The sequence below is a fragment of the Quercus lobata genome, chromosome 2 (genome assembly GCF_001633185.2).
Source record: "Quercus lobata isolate SW786 chromosome 2, ValleyOak3.0 Primary Assembly, whole genome shotgun sequence".
NCBI lineage: Eukaryota > Viridiplantae > Streptophyta > Magnoliopsida > Fagales > Fagaceae > Quercus > Quercus lobata.
In genome coordinates, this window is record NC_044905.1 from 34240262 (window position 1) to 34261186 (window position 20925).

The 20925-nt window shown below is 37.7% G+C and overlaps 1 protein-coding gene across 1 annotated transcript; it reads left to right on the forward strand.

The window, feature by feature from the left end:
* Nucleotides 1-16994: 16994 nt before the first annotated feature.
* LOC115963507 lies at nucleotides 16995-18954 on the forward strand. Its single transcript, XM_031082516.1, has 4 exons — nucleotides 16995-17085; nucleotides 17277-17468; nucleotides 18430-18676; nucleotides 18753-18954. The coding sequence occupies exons 1-4, from the start codon at nucleotides 16995-16997 to the stop codon at nucleotides 18952-18954; spliced, it is 732 nt and encodes a 243-aa protein (XP_030938376.1).
* The last annotated feature ends 1971 nt before the right edge of the window (nucleotides 18955-20925 follow it).

A 20925-nucleotide genomic window follows, 5' to 3' on the forward strand; every position in this document is an offset into this window, starting at 1 on the left:
ACAAATAACAGCTTGCCACCTTAAATTTGTTGTGAATTTACTATTAAAATATTGTAGACGTAGTATTTCTCTTTTAAAAATTAATTGAAACCCTCTTTTTTTACTACAGCTTTTTCAAATAATTTATTTTCAAAATTTATCAAAATAAATCTATACCAATGGGGCATTCAAAATTAAAAGCTCATGAATTTATTCTAACATAGATAAGTAGTTGTTTTTTAAAAAAAAAATAATATGATAGGATTTAAACTTATGGCATTGGTTCCTTATAATTACTCTTTACACTTTAACAATTAAGTTAATTGGAACTTACAATATAGATCAATAGATAATAAATTAATAATAGTAGGGAAAAAAAGTTTCTAAAGGGCAAAACTTAGTAGCGTTGCCTACTTTTCTTTTTCTTTTCTTTTTTTGAAAAATATAAGTTAAGAGAAGATGTAAACTTAATCTTTCTTAGGACTTCAATTTTGGATTTACCCCTTACAAAATCATAAGAGAATAATAATCCTTTGTTTTGAATGCTAGACATCTCCATTAGAATTATCAAGAAGTGTCAATTGAGATACAATGCTCTTATTCTCATCCTTAACTCTTGGTAGTAAGGAATAATGAGATTTTTTGAACTAAGCCATTTCTTTTTTGTATTCCCTTTATTTTCTCTTTTTTCTTAAATGTGGTTTTTGAACCTCATTTTCTAGATGGTTTTTCACAATTTTCAAAATCCTTTTTTTGGGTGGGGGGGGGGGGGGGAATTACTAACTAAAAGTCATGCTTTGTAGTTTTTTTTTTTTTTTTTTTTTTTTGGGATATGAAATACTTCAGTTTTATTAATATGATGCAAAAGTCATTACATATTGAGCCAATGCAGACTTAATAGGTGTAGGATTATCCTCAATCCAAGTTCCAAATGTTTCTAAACTTCTAGCGTATTGTGCCAAGATGTGAGCCTGTTTATTCCCTTGACGTCGAACATGTGAGAGTTTTACTGATCTGAGATCTTGGTGCCGCAAAAGACATGAGGAGATGACATTTACTATAGTTGCAGAGGGCATGTTGGCTCTAGTGAGGGCACCATGGAGTACCTTCGAGTCGCATCCAAAGACCACGTCCTATAGTCTGATGTCCTAGGCAAAGTTAATAGCTTCCTCTATTGCCTTTGCTTCTGCCTCTAACAAACCAAGTGGCACCCACAATCTCTTGCTCATTGCTGTAACTGCTTGTCCTGCATGGCCCCTAACGACAACCCCGACACCAGCGGCCTAAAGAGAGCGGAAAACAGTGCCATCAACGTTCACCTTGTACCAGAGGTTCTGTGGTGAGTCCCAGTTGGCATTTGTGGCGACAGTTGGTACCGTGATCTTGTGGTTTGCGAGTCGATATTCCTCTATCAATTTGATTACCATCTAAAATATGAATGTGCTGGGTTGCTAGGTTCAACCTGTTCGAGCTTTTCGATTCCTCCATAAACTCTATGCGATAGTGATACTATGTCCCAGTAACTCATCCCCAACATGTTGGTAGAAAACAAGATGCTAGAGAAAGTCAAGGAAACTGTCAAATCGTAGGCCATGGCTGTGGATAGGTGGGCCCAAGATAAGCCAAACTGCCTGATCTTTCTCGCAAGCCCATAATGTATGTTTGCTTGTTTCGATCACAGTGCACAGGCGTCATAGGTGAGATCATCTAGGATTTTTCTGCGCTGTAAGTTGGACTTTGTTAAGAGTAAATTTTTGCACGCTCTCCATGCGAAAGATCAGATTTTGTTGGGAACATTCAAGCACCCCAAAATTTTCCAAATTATGCCACTATTTTGGTTATTTGATGGACCACCAGAAGACCTATTTGGAGTGTGTGAAAGGGAGAGGGCAACTTTATAGGCCGAGTTCATTGTGAAGTGACCATTTGGCGTGTTCGCCCAAATAATGTGATCCGGTGGACGACGAAGGCTCAGTGGGATGCTTAGGATTGCCTAGGCATCATGTGGTAGGAAGATTTCTTTAATGAAGCCAATCCTTCAATTTCTAGTATCTTGATCAATGAGAGTGCTTAAATGCGTGTCCACTGGCAAGGCATGTTGGTGGGAGGTGATGTAGAAAGTAGAACAAGTGGGCAGCCATTTATCAGTCCAAATTCTAATGGAGTTCCCATTGCCAACCTACCATCAATAGCCTTGCTTGGCTAGAAGAGCAAGGTTGAAAGCCTTTAGGTCTCGGAATCCCAAGTCGCCCTCAATTTTGTGGGTACACAAATTTTATCCCAACTGGTCCATGCTACCTTGTTCCTTCCATTGTTTTGTCCCCACCAAAAACTTCTAACCATACTTGTTAGTTCATCACATATGGCATGTGGGAGTTGGAACACACTCATCGTATATGTTGGGATTGCTTAAGCCACCACCTTTATGAGAATCTCCTTTCTTGCATAAGACAACAATTTTTCCTTCCAACTAGAAAGCTTATTGTTTAACTTTTCCTTCAAAGCTTGAAAAGGGTTACACCTTGATTTTCCCACCAAGGACGACAACCCCAAATAGGTTTAATTTTGCCAAATGACTTCAGACCCAAAACGATTTTTGATGGCATCCTAGATATCTTGGGACGTGTTTTGGCAAAAAAATAGAGAGGTCTTCTCATGATTTAGTTGCTAGCCAGATGAGGATTCATTGATTTCCAGTACTTCCTCAAGTGTGGAACATTCTTCAATGGTGGCTTTGCAGAAGATCATGCTATCATCTGCAAAAAGAAAGATGAGATATTTTTGGGCCCCTTGGACATGAGGCTACACCACTCAAAAGTCCCAACTCTACTAATTTCCTGATTAAAACTAATAAATCTTCTACATAAAAAAGAAAAAAAAAAAAAAAAAAAAAAAAAAAAGGGAGAGGGGGTCCCTTTGACGCAAACCCCTAAAAGGGATAACGTATCCTCGGGGCTACTTGTTGATATTTATAGAATATGTGATAGTGCTAACACATCTCATCATAAGTTTCACCCATGATTCATGGAAACCTATTTTATACATTATTTTTTCCAAGCATCCCCACTCAAATCTATCAAAAACTTTATTCATCTCAAGCTTCAAGGTCATTTCCCCAACTTTACCACTATGCTTTTGGTTGATATGGTGAATGGTTTTAGAGGCAACTAGGATATTATCAGTGATGAGGTGGTCAGACATGAAAGCGCTTTGGTTTTCACTAATCATTTTTGGGAGGAAGCGTTTTAGGCGGTTTGCTAGGACTTTTGAGGCCAAACAAGATATGACATTGCTAAGACTAATGGATCGGTATTGGTTGATCTTTTTTGGGCTTTCTATTTTTCGTATGAGCACAACATGAGTCTCATTAAAATGCTAATAAAACAGAGGGGGCATACCATCAAGATCAGGAGATTTCTTGGGGAGCATTTGTTCCAATGCTTTGTAAACTTCACCAGCTCTGAATTCCTATGTAAGAATGTCATTCATGTTAGTGGACACCACAGGTTCCACAGCATCTATTAGAGTGGTTGAATCAGTTTGCCATTGTGAGTGGAAAATGTTTATGAAATAGTTGACAATGATACTTTCTATCTGCCACTCATCATCCTACCAAACCCCATCTAAGTCACATATATCTAGGATCGCATTACGTTGCTTTCGATTGGTGGCTTTGGTATGGAAAAAGCTCATGTTATGGTCTCCATCAGTGAGCCAAAAGTTACGCAAGCGTTAATTTCCGCATAGTACTCTCGACATCTAGCTAAATATTCAGTGCATTGCGAACGTCCCTGATCTCACTATCTGTTTCCATGCTACTGGGTTGTTTCTCCAACATTTGTAGTTTGCTTTGCAATTGCCCTATTTTTCATCCCACATGGCCGTACTCCATCTTGTTCCAAGTTTGCAGCCTTGTACGGCATCTCAAAATTTTTGAGTTTGTTGGGATATGTTGGTGGGCATCCATTATTGAGATTTCAGCGTTTTCCTTATCTCTTATAGTGGTTGTGACAATGGTTGGAGTGACTAATGGCTCCCTGGTAGTGGTGATGATGGTGGTTGTCTCAGAGAGTGTCATGATAGTAGTGGGAATAAAGTCGTTGGAAGGTTGTGGTGGCTAGATTGGGTGTTTATGAAGTCGTTCATTACTAGCTCTCAGCCACGCATCGTATTGTTGCTCATCCTTACGTAAAGTACCCTTACTACATATCCACATTTTGCAATATTTCTCATCATGGTTTAGTATACCATACCAGTATCAAAAGATTCATCTCCTTCATGGAAGGATACCCATGAAGGAGATGAATCACCTATGTGCACCATTCTTCCTCGACAGAGAGGTTGGCTAATATCCACATTGATCCTTACTCGAAGACATCACCCTCGATAGTCTCCCACTAGGCCTATGTCAACTTGTTAAACAACTCTAAGAGTACTCCCTATAGCCTCAGCATTTACCTTACTCATGTGTTGGATTGGCAGATCGTGAACCTGTACCCAAAAGCTTTCCCTATCAAATTTGGCATTTTTTACTGCCTCGTTCTTACTTGGTTTGTAGAGGCCGAGCAGGTACTTATCAAAAGACTATGATCCTTACATCAGTATGTGATCTAGGTCGTATTCATCATAAAAAAGAATCATAGCCGTGTTGGAGCCAAGGTCATGGATGTCAAAACTTTTTTCAGTTTTCCACATGCTCTTTAGGGTTCGAAAGACTGCTTCCATGTTGATGCGTCACTTTGTGAAGAACTTGGCCACAAGTACCTTACCGTCACTAGTAAGATTAGAGGTTAAAGGGACTGCATGACTTTCTTTCAGTTTCAGTGATAAGCGGTCCCATTTACGAGTGATATCATCCAAGGTGTGGAGTGGGGAGAAGACGAGGGTATAGGTGTGACGTGGGATGAGGGTAGAGGAGTAGAAAGTGGAGAAGACAAGATTGGTATAGTAAAAGAAAAAGAGAGAGGTCCCACCTGAAGAAGGTAGTTTCATCGCTCTAAGTTTTCCAGAGAAAACCTAAAGGAAAAAAAATTGGAATTTTATTTCCAAATAATATTAAATATTAAAAATTTTAGTTAGTTGACACGTTTCAAAATAATATTGAAAATTAGCATTTCGAGTGTCTAAAACTCGAGTTCCAAGATAAAAATCTAGTTTTAAAGTCTCGATTTGTGGAAATCGAGTTTTTGACACTTGAGTTTCACTTCTTCTTCCTCGCGTTCTTTGGAGTGTCAGATTGTTCTTCGTTCTTCTTCTTCGTTCTTTGTTGGCAGATCTGAAGACCAGATCATGCCTCTTCAAATCGTCTCTTCGCTCTTCAGATCAGATCATGCTTCCTCTTCAGATCATGCCTCTTCAAATCGTTCTTCCTCTGTTTTTCTTCAGATCTCCAAGTACAAAATGGACTCGGTTTTGCTTTTTGGAACTCAAGTCTCTAAGACTCGAGATCTATAGATTGAAATCGACTCTATCAAACTCGAGATACAAGTTTCCAACATTCTTTCTAGTGCATCATAACTTACGATATACTCCCTCCTCACTGTGCTATTCTGCACATTCCCTCGAAAAAATTGCTTTGTAGTTTGTATATAATGATTTGCTCATTTTGTTGTGAAATCAAATCCTATAATTGGCATCTCCCTACCCAAGATTTAAAGAGCCGAACACCAATATAAGTACATAACATCAAACTACTCCCAATCTCAAATAGCTCTTTGAGACTTAAGATTTGAGAAATTAAATAGCTCCGTCTTTTGGAATGTCACTAAGATTTTCTTTTCCATGGATTAAGTATTGCAATGGAGATTATAACCCTAGTTTCCCTCCACTGAAGAAGTAAACAATACTACTGAGTTACAATACTATTTATGGTATATTATTGACATTTGAATCTAATTTCAAGCATTATATTTTCTTTCTAATAAGGATTTAATATTGTAAATTATAAAGTAGATTTTTTTTCCTTTTTTTTTGGGTCAAATATTGGATTAGAAAATTAAACTTCTTCACATTGGTCGTGGCAGATTGATCTAATCAAGTTATGGTTGATATTTTTGAATCCCTTTTTGTCAAATTTGAAAATATAGGATTATTTGGTCAAGAATTGTAACTGCTTTTTGACATTTGGCCACACAAATGAAATTATTAGTCGACAATCCATGCAATGCAGAGGAAAGTTTAACATAATATTATTTTTTTTCTCTCTTTTATTTTTTGTCTAATATGAAATTTAATAATTATAATTGTGAATATATATGGAACTATGGAACCATATATTCTAAAATTTATTATGATTGTGTTTATATTATGATATTTTTGAATTATTTTTGTCAAATTTAAAAATATAGAATTATTTGGTCAAAATTTTTAACTACTTTTTAACATTTGGTGACATAAATTAAATTTACTAGTTGGTAAATGCATGAGAAAGTTTAACATAATGTGATTTTTTACTCTATTTTATTTTTAACTACTTCTGACAAACGATGTTGTTCTATTAAATGGACCAATGGAGTATAAATGCACTTCAAGAAATGATAGCATATCAGGGCATCTCCAACAGCTTCTTTATATTTTTGTATTATTTGAACAGTGAACAGTAACATTTAACTTTTACCTACCTACTTTTTCAAATACGTCTTTCAACAGGATTCTCTTTCCTTTTTCTATCTCATTTGAATATTATTTTTTCTTTCATTATTTCTTCTTTTTTATCAACTATATTTTTCAATGAAAAGTGTTATGTCCATAACATTTTTTGCAATACTTTCACAACAAAATTTATGTGAAAAGTTGTTACTAGTTTTAATTTGAAATCACTACTGAAATTATTTTTCTACTCACCAATATTAACTAATAACAATCTGTTACTTAAAATTTATTATGAAAATATTGTGAAAATATTGTGGTAGCATTTCTCAATTAGGATTTTTTTATATTTTATATTATTTTTCCTTTCTTTCATTTCATTTTCATCCATACGTTTCATTTCTTTTTTTCTTTTTTTTCTTTTTTCTTGTTTTTCTCCTCCACAAATGTGTCCAGTGTCCTATCTCTATCCCCCCTTCTTATATTTTCTTTTTCTCCCTCATTCAAGAACATTCCAACGAATCCAGCTCTCATTCTCTCTTTCTTTCTCTAACTCTCTCTTTTTCTTTTTCTTTTCTTTTTTTATTTTTTTTATTTTTTTTATACTTGATTCTAGAACATTCACTAGCTCTCTCTGCAATAAGAAAAGAAAGAAAAGAGGTATAGAGAGAAAAAATCAAAGAGATGGGTCACTATGCCATCGCTTATCTTCTTCCCCAACGCAGTCCAATGGGTCAGATGACTTCTGTCTTTTGTCTTCTTCTTTTTTCTTTTTCTTTGCTTTAATTTATTGTTATGATTTGATTAATTTTAAAATTGTGTTTTTGAGTTTGTATTCTAATAATCTAATTATGCTTGAGTTTAGAGATGTTTGGGAGAAATATTGTTGTGTTTGTAGCCGTTGTGTTTATAGCTGTGAGAGGAAAGAGAAAGAATTGTTTTTTATTGAGATGTATAAATTTTTTAAGTAGAAAAATTCATTTGGAGTTGCTACAGTGTTCTCTAGATCAAGAGAATGATTGTAGCAACTTCAAAAACAATTTGGAAAAGTTTTGCATATAGAGAATCGGTCGGAGCTAGTTTTTTGGGCTTACTCTCCAAAATATAGATTTAGCTAATTAATTGGAGATACTCTGAGACTAAGGGATTTACATAATGTCCCCTTCATTTTATGGATTTCTTGGTGATATAATTTTTTTATAACATAATTATGATAATATACTATTATCTCTTGAGTAATGTTATAGTCACAAACTATTTAACAACATTTTTACAAACTATTGATGTGACAAATTCTTATTATTTCTAATATGGGTCTACCACTAACATTACATTTATGTTTATCAATAGTTATTTGAAAATTACTAAAACCACATCAGCAATTTGTAAAAATGTTGTAAATTAGTTTGTGTCTATAGCATTACTCTTATCTCTTTTACAAGTCAAAATTCATAAAGAAAAACTTTCTTTTTTTTTATCAAAGTCTTTTAAGGTTTAAAATCTTTAAAAGGAAAATGAAGGCAGGAAAAAAAAAAAAAAAGAAGCCAAGGAGAAGGGGAAAAAACACTAATTTTACCTTCCAAAATTGAGATATATAAGTAATAATAATTTTTTTTAAAATCTCAAATTCTATATGTACTCCCTCCGTCCCACTTTGTTTGTCCTGTTTGAAAAGTCAAATATTTTAAGGGAACATCATTTATTATCTTGTCTGCCTTATAAAAATGTATAAGTTTACAAAACCACCCTTAAATAAATTTATTAGCTTTTTTAAAAAAGAGTTATTCTTAATGAGGCTTAGGGGTATAATAGGAATATGAGTAAACTAATAACTTTTATTTTTAGAAACAGGACAATATTTTGGGACATCCCAAAATGGAATAAAGGACAAATAAAGTGGGACGGAGGGAGTAATAATTTATTTTCCTGTGCATAAGTATTAAGTAATAGAATTTGGGGATAATTTAAATAATATATAAATTTGCATCAGCTGTACTTGATGTCTATATAACTATTAAAAATTATTCCATGTAAAAATTAAGTTTTAACCCTAAAAATGAAATCTAAAAACGGCTTATTCATGAAAAAACAATAAATAAATAAAAAACCTTAACATATAAACAAAATAGAATGAATATTATACATACAATTTTTTTTTTTTTTTTACTCCGCCGTTGCTCCAAATTACATTTAAAAAAAAAAAAAAAATTGGATAAACAAATTACAGTCACCTTGATATGATGGCAAACGTCAAATTTGAAATTAGTATCCTTGCCTGGTCTAGCTGTGTGAACATTAGAAATTCATCTTTAGCAAACAAAACCAAAGAAAAAAACGCGTTTAGGTTTAGGCAATTTGACCAGCAAGCAAACCTACCAAAAAAGGAAAAGTGAGAAGCACAAATACTGTAGAATTCAGCAATGGAGTGGAGATACCCACGTTTTTGTGAAATAAATATCTTTGATAGTCCATTAACATTTAGTTGATTGATGAAGTAGTCTCTAATCTCTCTTATTAAACAAGATATCTGAGTTTGGATACGACTTATACAAAAGACACCCAAATAAAAATAAAACCTCTTTTTTTTTTTTTTTGAGAGTGTTTCAACTTATAGCGTTCGTTTCTGATGATAACTCTTTATTATCAGACCAAGACACCAATCAGTTTTTGGTGTAGGGTGGGATTGAACCCCAGATCTCTTATACAACCATTAGAGACTTTACCAGTTGAGCTAACTGGAACCCACAAAAATAAAACCTCTTTGATTTCTTGACTTAATGCCCAAGTTTGAGTTTGGATACGACTTATGCAAAAGATACCCAAATAAAAATAAAACCTCTTTGATTTCTTGACTTAATGCCCAAGGCCAAGAGTAATTATTAAGGAGGGGCTCATAAAAAATAATTACAGAGGGAATGCCTATAAATTCAAATTCCATCTCATCTAAATAAATAAATGCTAAAAGTGTTACCAATTTTACTACATAAAAGTTACAAAGTGATATGACAATGAATATGTAATTGATGAATTTCAACAATCTAATAAATAAATATTTGAATTATTTCATTTTCTTTCATTGTGATTAGTAACACATCCTTTTGTAAACCCTATATAGTAAAATATGTAATATTCTCAATATCACTCATTAAAAAAATAAGAATAATAATTACCTAATTGGTCAACTTATAAGCTATTAGAAATAGGATCCACTTAGAATGATGAACGCAAAGCTCACAGTTTTGCATGAAATAACATTCTAAATTTCTAATAGCAATTTTTTGTGTGTGGATATGATAGAATACAACTTATGGTGACTTTTTTATCATCAAGTCAACATACCAATTGATTTTTTTTGGTGTAGACATAATTCGAATCCCATATCTTCTATTGATAACAAACAACTAATTCATAACAACGTTGGTGGACTAAGAACCACTTAATAATAAGGGATAATTACAGTAAACCCACTTGTGGTATGGTCCGTTTTCACTTTGCCTACCTATGGTTCAATCATTTACACTTTGCCCACCTGAGGTAACTTCCGTTAGGGTTTTGATTGCTTAAGAACTTCTATAAGAACAAAGTGGAGGAATTCAAAGTGGGTTTGATTGCTTATTCAGGTGTTTTGCTACTGTGGCTGAGATTCAAAGTGGGTTTGAAGTTGGAATTAGGGTGGGTTTGCTACTGTGGTTGGGTTTCATTTGAGCTGCCCCAAATGAAACTCCATGGCCGGCCCTCCAAGCTCGTTTCCCTCAATCATCGACGCCACCTTAGCGGCGAGCTCCTCCTCACCAAAAATCCTTACCAAGCCCTCACCAATCCCAAGCTCTCACTCCAATCTTTGAAGCTTTCCCAGGCCGAGCCTCCATCGGACCTCCATGGCTAACCCTTCAAGCTCCCACAATAAATCTCACCAAGCCCTCTCTCTCACTCTAACTCAAGCTTAGTCTCTCTAAGCTCTTGACCTGAGCTCTCTCTAAACCCTTGTTCTCTCATCTCTAAAACTCTCTCAAACGAACTCCACGGCTGCCTCTCTCAAGCTCACCCCCTCACAGCGATGGGTTTCATTTTCCTTTGTTCTTACTTCATAGGTTTCATTTTTTTTTTTTTTTTTTTTTTTGTGGTCTTGGTTGTGGGTTCATCTGATTTCCTTCATTCTCGCATCCGTCTCGGTCTCAGCCTTCGTCTCGGTGATTTGGATTAGATCCAGGAAGAGGGTCGACGGTGGTTTAGAGAGAATGGAGCCCAATCTTGGCCTCCATCCAGGTCTCAACCTTCATTTCAGCCAAAATGGAGCTCAATCTTGGCCTCCGCTCGGTCTATTGATGATTATGAAATCCCTCTTCCTCTCTCTTTTTTGATCAACGATGGTGGTAATGGGTTTGGTTACTTTGTTGGCGTGGGTTTGTTGACTGATCAGTAGGTTTGGTGACTGGTTCAGTGGGTTTGGTGACTGATCGATGGGGTGGATCTTTGGTTTGGTTTGCAAGGTGGTGGTGGTTTGATTATGTTGGTCAGTGGTGGTGGGATCTGGGTTTGATTTTGGGTTTGATTGTGTTGATCTGGGTTTGATTGTGTTTTTCAGGGTTTGTTGTGATAGGTTTCTTGATTTGGGTTTAATCTGGGTTGGTTTGTATACTAGGTTTATAGGTTTGATTTGCTAAGAATTTGGTGCTGATTGTATTAGAATTTGGAGAAGAATTCGAAGAACCAGTTGTAAAATGAAGAACAAGTTTAAGAACATTAAGAAATGTTTTTTAATTATAAAATTTTAATTAAATTAGATTTAATGCTCTTTAACTTGTGTTAGATTAAATCATTTCCTATTGTAAAGAAAACAAAACACCAGTGATGTTCATACCTTTCTAATGTTCATACCTTTTTTTTGTAAAAATTGGAAACCTTAGTTTTTTGATTTGTTTTATGTTTGTTTTCGTCAAAAATGTGTTTGTTTAATGGCAAATGGAGAGGTAGGTAACGGATTTTTAACGGAGTAAATTTCGAGTGAGCAAGGTATAAATGATTGAACTACGGGTAGGCAAAGTGAAAACAGGCCTAACCACAGGTGAGTTTACTGTAATTATCCCTAATAATAATATTGTATTGATCAAGCAAATACAAACCATAAATGATTTTGATCCAGTGGTTTATGCTTTGCCCCGACTGTAAGCTCTAAATTATGGTCCTCCTAATAGAAGGAAATATAATTAGCCAGTGTCCTTTGATTATAAAAGCCTCATTTTATTCACAAAGAATGGATAACTACGTTGCTTGCAATTGTACTGTATATATGATTTTTTTTTTTTTTGGAATAAATACCTTCAAATCAAATCTATTACGTGAAGATTTATAAGATTATATACATATATTATTTAAAAGAGTTACAATTACATGACATATTTAAACTCTTTCTCATCGTTACTATTTTCATTTTTTTTTTTTTTTTTAAATGAAGGTTCCTCAACTTTGTCAACCAGAATGTTTTCAACAAGACTAAACACGACTTTCAAGTTTTTGTCTTACCAACGAGGAATAGTCAAAAGCAATTTTTTATTTAAATACATAATGAAGGGAAAATGGGAAATAATTGTATTCAATTCATACTAATCCTCCGAAGCCTTTCCCCCAAAAATATTTCTTAAAAAAAAAAAAAATCCTCGGAAGCCTGTCCGTGCACGTTATTATCATCACCAAACTATAAAAGTTAATGTTATATATATATATATATATATATATATATATATATATTTGATAAACCAACGCAGATATAGAGCAACTACTAATATGTCTATTACAAAAAAACTCAGCCTTATCAAAAACCCGCAAGTGCTCAACCACAAGCGGTGAGTTAACAAAATTAACAATAAGAAGATAAGGTGGCTCTAAACTTAATCAATGCACTAATCAATACATCAACACATTGGTGGTGGGGGAGGAGCCATCTCCCTCTATCTATCTATATATAAATATATATATATATATATATATATAATAAAATAGTTAATATTATTAAGTGAATTAATGTTAAAGACATAATATTTTTCAAATTGTTAATATGGTCAATTGTTATTGTAATAACATTATTTTTATTTGAATCCAGATTGATCAAAAAAAAATTTTATGCATAATCAGTCATAATAATTAATATCAATTGTAGGGATTAGGGCCCAAAGTAGCGTATTGGGCCTTGGGCCTTGTCTGAGGATATAGACAAGTCTAAGGAAGAACGAATAGCTACTAAGGAGTTTCCAGTTGAAATCTCACAAGTGGGGTATGAATAGAAGGATATCTGAGGAGGAATACCTCCTTGGACACGACAAATGTCGTCCAAGTATGTACTAAATGTGTCCTGTGAATGTACGAGAAGGAAGGAAACTCAAAATATCTAAGGAAAAGCTGCTACCATCACATTAAATGCATTGCAGCTATTTTTTTGGCCGCATTTATGTGAAGAAGACTTTTCAACAGTGCTACCTTGGCTACCACAACTCACAGAAGGTTGAAAGGGGTGTCTGATGGGACAGGTACTTAAGTAGGGACTTAGATGATCAACAAGTGTAGAATCAAGATGATCTAGGAACAGCTATATAATGTGAAAGACCCTCCATGAGAAAGGGATCGGAAGGAGGGAGAAAAAAGAGGAAGCAATCTAAATCATTCTAAGTGAGCATTATCTCCAAATTTAACCTCCTCGGACTGAAAGTTTATTGGTATCAACACCCTTGGTTCATGTTTGAACGCCATGCAATTCAATACTAGCCATTGATCAATTCATTAGGACCTAGTTCTTTAACCCATTCTCTACAAATTTATTGTATTTGGCTCATTGGACCAAGATTTCATACATTTTAGGCTTGGGTCTCAAATTGTGACCCTACAATTGGAGCCGTCTGTGGGAAGAGCTCGTTCCTTAGTAAGTGCAATGGTTAAACATGGTAGGATCAGGTTCACACCAAACAGAACCTAAAGGTTCTCAACGGCAGGACAACTTTCTCAACCTTGAATAGGAAAGAGATCAGGACAAACGTCGAGAAGGTAGTGTACGTACTACCCATACAAGCAGAAGCCATTCTAGGGTGAGAAGTCACGTATCCCAAAGGCAAGACGATAACAAAGCCCTACAGTAGGAGATTGACAACTTGAAAAACAAACTACGTCGCACGCAATGAAGGCATTCCCCCTCCAGTTCAGATACTAGTGACGAAGGAGATGACAATTATAGGCAAAGGTCAAGACTTCATACATTTTGGGCTTGGGTCTCAAATTGTGACCCTACAATTGGCGTCATCTGTGGGAAGAGCTCGTGCCTTAGTGAGTGCAATGGTTAAACATGGTAGGATCAAGTCCACACCAAACAGAACCTACAGGTTCTTAACAACAGGACAACTTTCTCAACCTTGAACAGGAAAGAGATCAGGACAAATGTCGAGAAGGTAGTGTCCGTACTACCCATATAAGTAGAAGCCATTCTAGGGTGAGAAGTCACATATCCCAAAGGCAGGACGATAACAAAGTCCTACAGCAGGAGATCGATGACTTGAAAAAGAAACTACGTTGTGCGCAATAGAGACATTCCCCCTCCAGTTCAGATACTAGTGATGAAGGAGACGACAATTATAGGCAAAGATCAAGAACTCCACCAAGTGAGACCTTTTCTTATGAGGAAGAGTACCATCATAAACGCAGCCATAAAAGTTCGTCCCGCAAAGGTGTAGTGAACGACGCCATGAGTAAGGCCCTAGATCGAATCTCTAAGTCACCCTTCACACGCAAGATAAAAGGTGCTAAGCTTCCTCGGCGATTCCATCAATCTACTTTCTCTATGTACAATGGTCGAACTAATCCCGTAGAGCACGTAAGCCTGTTTAACCAGAGGATGGCCGTCCATTCCAAAGGCAAGGCTTTGATGTGCAAAATATTTCCGTCCAGCTTGGGACCAATGGCGATGAGATGGTTTGACGGCCTCAGATTAAATTCCGTAAGTTCCTTTAAGCAGTTGACCCAGGCCTTTGGCTCTCGCTTCATCACAAGTAGTAGGGTTCCTCGGCCTTTGGATTCTCTACTATCTTTGTCCACACGAGAAGAGGAAACCCTGAAAGCCTACTCGGACAGGTACTAGAAGATATACAATGAGATAGAGGGTGACTATAACAGCGCCACCAGTAGCACCTTCAAGAATGACCTCCCAACTGAGCATGGTTTAAGAAAATCCCTAACAAAAAAGCTTGTCACCAGCCTGCACCAACTCATGGACCGAATTGACAAGTACAAAAGGGTCGAAGAAGACCAGCAATTGGGTAAAGGAAAAGTGAAGGTTGTCCTTCAGGAGAGGAGAGACTTCTTTTAACAACAACAACTGACCGAAGAGAGACTTCGCGGGGCAATCCGGATCTGCCGACACGCAGGCAGTTAATGTTGTGTTCCGAGATCCGATAAATCAGGTCCTGGAGAAGATAAAAAACGAGTCATTTTTCAAATGACCAAATAAGATGGCAGGAGACCTCATGAAGCGCAACCAAAACCTATATTGCCAATACCATCATGAATCGGGGTACACCACCGAGAATTGCAGAAACTTAAGGAATCACTTGGACCAGCTAGTCCGAGAATGAACATTAAGACACCTCCTACATTATTCTGGTGGTCCACAAGGACAGGTGAATTCTGAGTCCCGGAGAGACACCTCCTTAAGACTTCCTATAAGCACGATAAATGTCATTTTTGCTGCTCCGAGAAGGACTGAGTCTTGCCATTCCAAAGTAATGTCTGTGGCTCGGATTTCCACCGAGGATAATGATTGGGAGCCAAAAAAGGCCAAGAAGGGAGCTTCACCAGTCCTAGGCTTCTCGGACGAAGACAAGATTGGAACCATCTAACCTCATGACAATGCTTTGGTAGTCACACTCAGGATTGGAGGATATAATGTGAAGAGAGTACTGGTAGATCTAGGCAATGCCGTGTAAGTAATGTACCTCGACCTGTACAGGGAGCTGAACCTAAAACCTGAGGGAAAAACCGTTACTCCAAAGGGCTAGATCAGACTGCCCATACAGACCGGTTCAGACGTGGTGGAGGTGGATTTCATTATAGTTGACATTTATTCACCCCACACGGCCATTGTGGCTAGACCTTGACTTTATGCCCTAGGGGCTGTCTCTTCTACCCTGCACCAGAAGGTGAAGTACCTGTAGGAAGGCTAGGTTAAAGAGATTGTGGAGAATCAGACCATGGCCAGACAATGCATGGTGGCTGCCATCTCACGCCAACCCAATGTTGAGCTCTCAGCCTCTACTAGGAGGGGCTTATAGCAATCAGCCATCCCGGTATTGCCTGGTAATGAATCAACCAAGGAGACGAAATGCGAAGATCTAGAAAAGGTAGCCATTGGCGTTGATTCAGAAAAGTTCTTTTAAGTCGGCTCGAAACTATCTCCTTAAGAGAAAGAAGAACTGATTAAGTTTCTCAGAGGAAATGTGGATGTGTTTGCGTTGGACACCTACGAGGCCCCAAGGGTTAACCTAAGTTTCATCTGCCACCATTTAAACGTTAACCCATCCGCCACTCTGAAGAAGTAACCACCTCGGCGCCCTTCGAAGGAGCATGCCAATGCTGTAAGGGATGAAGTGATGAAGCTTAAAAAAGCAGGGGCTATCAATGAAGTTTTTTATCCCAAGTGGTTGGCCAATACTGTTGTGGTAAAGAAGAAGAGTGGCAAATGGCGAGTTTGTGTAGACTTCACGAATCTGAATAAAGCCTGCCTAAAAGATCCGTTCCCTATGCCTCGGATAGATCAGTTGGTAGACGCAACCGCGGGCCATCCTTGGATGAGCTTTTCGAACTCCTTTCAAGGATAGCATCAAATACCATTGGCCACAGATGACTAAGAAAAGACAGCTTTTGTCACTCCTATTGGAAACTACCATTACAAGGTGATGCATTTTGGTTTGAAAAACGTAGGATCCACTTACCAAAGAATGATGACCAGAATGTTTGAGCCGCAGCTGGATAAGAGCATTGAAGTCTATATAGATGACATGGTGGTGAAGAGTAAGGCGGTATCCGAGCATGTGAAAGACCTTGGAGACATTTTTGAAATTCTGAGGAGACACAAGCTACTTCTCAATGCGTCTAAATGCTCATTTGGGGTAGGGTCAGGAAAATTCTTGGGCTACATGGTAACCCACAGGGGGATCATGATCAGTCCCGATCAAATCAGGGCTGTCAACAGTTTGCAGCCTCCTCGGAATCCAAAGGAAGTCCAAAAACTTACCGACATGATTGCTGCCATAAACCGTTTTATTTCCTCATCAATAGACAGGTGCAAACCTTTCTTTTTCTTGTTGAATAAATGGAAGGGAATTGAATGGACCGAGGAATGTACTTTGGCCTTCCAACAGCTTAAAGAATATCTATCTTGGCCACCAATCATGTCCACCCTCGAAGCCGATGAGATCTTGTTCGCCTACATCGCCATGGCCCCTCATGTTGTAAGCCTAGTGCTAATACGAGTGGACAACGGTGTGCAATGACCAATTTATTACGTGAGCAAATCATTGCATGAAGCTGAGAACCGATACTTACCACTAGAAAAGGCCATCCTAGCGGTGGTTCAGGCTACATAAAAGCTTCCCCATTACTTCCAGGCACACACAGTTATCATTCTAACTTGGCTCCCACTTTATCCATACTTTGAAGTGCTGATTATACAGGGAGAGTAGCTAAGTGGGGCACAATTCCAGAGGTTTTTTACATCAAGCATATGCCTCGTACTTCTGTTAAGGGCCAAGTCCTTGTAGATTTGGTGGTTGAATTCGTTGAACCCTCGTTAGAAGAGGAAGCAAGGACGCAAGACATGGATGAAAAATTAGTTGGTGTAATCTCCTTGGTTGACATACTAGAAAGTATATGTTGATGGTGCTGCGAACCAAAGGAACTCCGGAGTGGGGCTAATTCTAATTTCCCCTGAAAGGATTACAATCGAAAAATCGCTAAGACTGAGTTTCTCAGCCACGAATAATGAGGCTAAATATGAGGCCCTACTGAAGGGGATGTCCATGGTTCAGAAACTGTGCGAGAAAGCAGTAAACGTGTTCTCGGACTCAAGACTAGTCGTGGGCCAAGTGAATGGGGAATTAGAAGTAAGAGACAAAAGAATGCAGGGATACTTAGCCCAAGTTAAACGCCTACAGTCACGTTTCGATTCCTTTAGCTTACTGCATATCCCTAGAAGTAGGAACACACATGCCGACTCTTTGGCCACGCTTGCCACTTTCTCGGCTCAAAATTTGCCTCGGGTCATCCTTGTGGAAGATTTATACAAACTCTTAGTGATGAAGAGAGAAGTAATCTATGTCCACAATGTCAGGGTGGGACCTAGCTGGATGAACCATCTAGTATTGTTTCTAAAGGAAAACATCTTGCCTGAGGAGAAGGCAGAGGCTGACAAGATACGGAGACACACTTATCGGTTCTAGCTATCCGAGGACCAGAAGCTGTATAAACGTTCCTTTTCTGGACCATATTTACTCTACGTACACCCTAAGGCCTCAGAACTAATCCTGGAGGAATTACATGAAGGGATCTGTAGAAGCCATACAGAAGGCAGGTCTTTATCTCATAGGGCCATCACCCAAGGCTACTAGTGGCCAAACATGTAGAAAGAAGCACTTGAGTACGTGAAGAAGTGTGATCAGTGTCAGAGGTTTGCGCCAAACATACATCAGCCCGGAGGAATCCTCAATCCACTGTCCAGCCCTTGGCCATTCACTCAGTGGGGCTTGGATATTGTCGGGCCCTTTCCCAAGGCAGCAGGGAACAAAATATATCTGCTTATCAGTACAGATTACTTCATTAAATGGGTAGAAGCTGAACCTTTAGCGAATATCAGAGATGTGGACGTCAAAAAGTTCATTTGGAAAAACATTGTTACCCGGTTTGGGGTCCCTCACTCCCTCATCTCGGACAATGGTTTTCAGTTCGATAGTAAGGCCTTCAGGAGATACTGTTGCGAATTGGGAATTACTAATAGATATTCTATCTCAGCTTATCCCCAGGGGAATGGGCAAGCTAAGGCTATTAACAAGGTCATAGTGAATGGGTTCAAGAAGAGGTTAGACGACGCGAAGGGAAGATGAGTGGAAAAAACTGCCATACTTCTTATGGATGTATCGGAACACACCTCGCAGATCAACAGAAGAGACCCCCTTTTCAATGACTTACGGGGCTGAGGCTGTCATCCCTTTGGAAATGGGCTTTCCAACACTAAAAACCAGCTCATTCTGTGCAAGCAGCAACAATGAGCTGCTAGAGAAAAACCTTGATCTTATTGAAGAAAGAAAGGAAAGGGCAATGGTTCAATTGGCTTACTACCAGTACAAATTCAAGTAAGGGTATGATGTCAAAGTAAAGCTAAGGCCACTAGTGCCTGGAGACTTAGTGTTGAGGAAAGTTTTGGGCACTGCAAAAAAACCCAACATGGGGAAAACTGGGACCAAATTAGGAAAGACCATATCGCATCACCTCAGTTGCTGGTATTGTGGCGTATTTCCTAGAAGATTTAGATAAGAATGTAATATCACGTCCTTGGAATGTAAACAACCTGAAAATGTACTATTATTAATGAAAATTTCCTTTCTGAATAAGTTCTTTTGTTGTATAAAGACATTATACTTCTTGTCTCTCAATCTATTCAAGTATTAAACAGAACCTAAGTCCTGTATGGCTCCTCAAACCACAGGCTTAGAGGAAATTAATTACTTTTGACATCTATTCAAGTATTAAACAGAACCTAAATTCTGCAGGGCTCCTTGAACCATAGGCTTAGGGGAAATTAACTGTTTTTGACATCTATTCAAGTATTAAGCAGAACCTAAGTCCTGCATGACTCCTCAGACCACAGGTTTAGGGGAAATTAATTGCTTTTGACATCTATTCAAGTATTAAACAGAACCTAAGTACTGCATAGCTCCTCGGACTACAGGCTTAGGGGAAATTAATTGCTTTTGACATCTATTCAAGTATTAAACAGAACCTAAGTCTTGCATGCCTCCTCGGACTATAGATTTAGGGGAAATTAATTGATTTTGACATTTATTCAAGTATTAAACAGAACCTAAGTCCTGCATGACTCCTCGGATCATAGGCTTAGGGGAAATTAATTGTTTTTTACATCTATTCAAGTATTAAACAGAACCTAAGTCCTGCATAACTCCTCGGATCATAGGTTTAAGGGAAATTAATTGCTTTTGACATCTATTTAAGTATTAAACGGAACCTAAGCCCTGCATGGCTCCTCGGATCGCAGGCTTAGGGGAAATTAATAGTTGTTGACATTAATCCAAGTGTTAAACAGAATTTAAGTCTTACATGGCTCCTCGGATCATAGACTTAGAGAAAATTAACTACTTCTGAGGATTGCTCAAACAACAAACAGCTCTTAAAATGGGTCAGGTCTTTCGAACCACATATAAGGATGAAACTATGCATTTTGTGATCTTAAAATGCATATACGTAAATGTTTAAACAAGACTTGAAGCCAAAACAGACCCAAGACAAATTTAAACTTGTATTTATGCACAATATACAGACTGTCTACCCCTTTTTGTTCTCTTCCACATAATATAAGTCTATGCATGTCAGTCTTCATTACCTAAGATTCAATTCACAACTCTACTCTTGACACTTAGTCAGATCAGCAAACAAAGTATTATTGTAAACTCTAATTGAAGACACAGTAACATCAACTTAGAGCTATGCAATAAAATTTAAATCACATAAAGCATAAGAACAAAAGATGAAGTGATGAGCATTCTCATTAAGTAATAAAGATAGTACATTACGCACAGACATGATGTCTTTAAAACAAAAAATACACTTTTGCTACAAACAGTGTTACAGAAGAAACCCTAGGGGCTAAGCTTCAGCAGGAGGAGCAGGAGGATCTTCATTCTGGCCTGGCTGAGAAGAAGGAACATCTTTGGCTTGGGGGTCAACTCCCTGATTCTCGACCTTTGCTACCTTCTCCTTGGCGGTATCCTTTGACTTGGCAGAGAGTTTCTTCCCTTTGCCCTTCTCCCCTTCGGCTCCCTGGCCTTGGTCGCCAGCTTGGCTAGGTCCCTTCGTAGTTTCAGTTAAAGGGATAGCATCTGGGATGGCCATAGGTTGCTCGGAAGATTCTGAGGCATCAGTAGGAGGAGAAGAGATAGGAGCAGGGACTTCCCAAATCTCTGGGGGATAGAAGACACTTCCAGGCAACCTCCAAACAGAGTTTGTAGGGACACCTGTAATGCTGAGGGCCTTATCCCATGTCACGCTGCAGTAGTCCTTGCATACCTTTGATAGCTCATCGGTAAGCCTTAC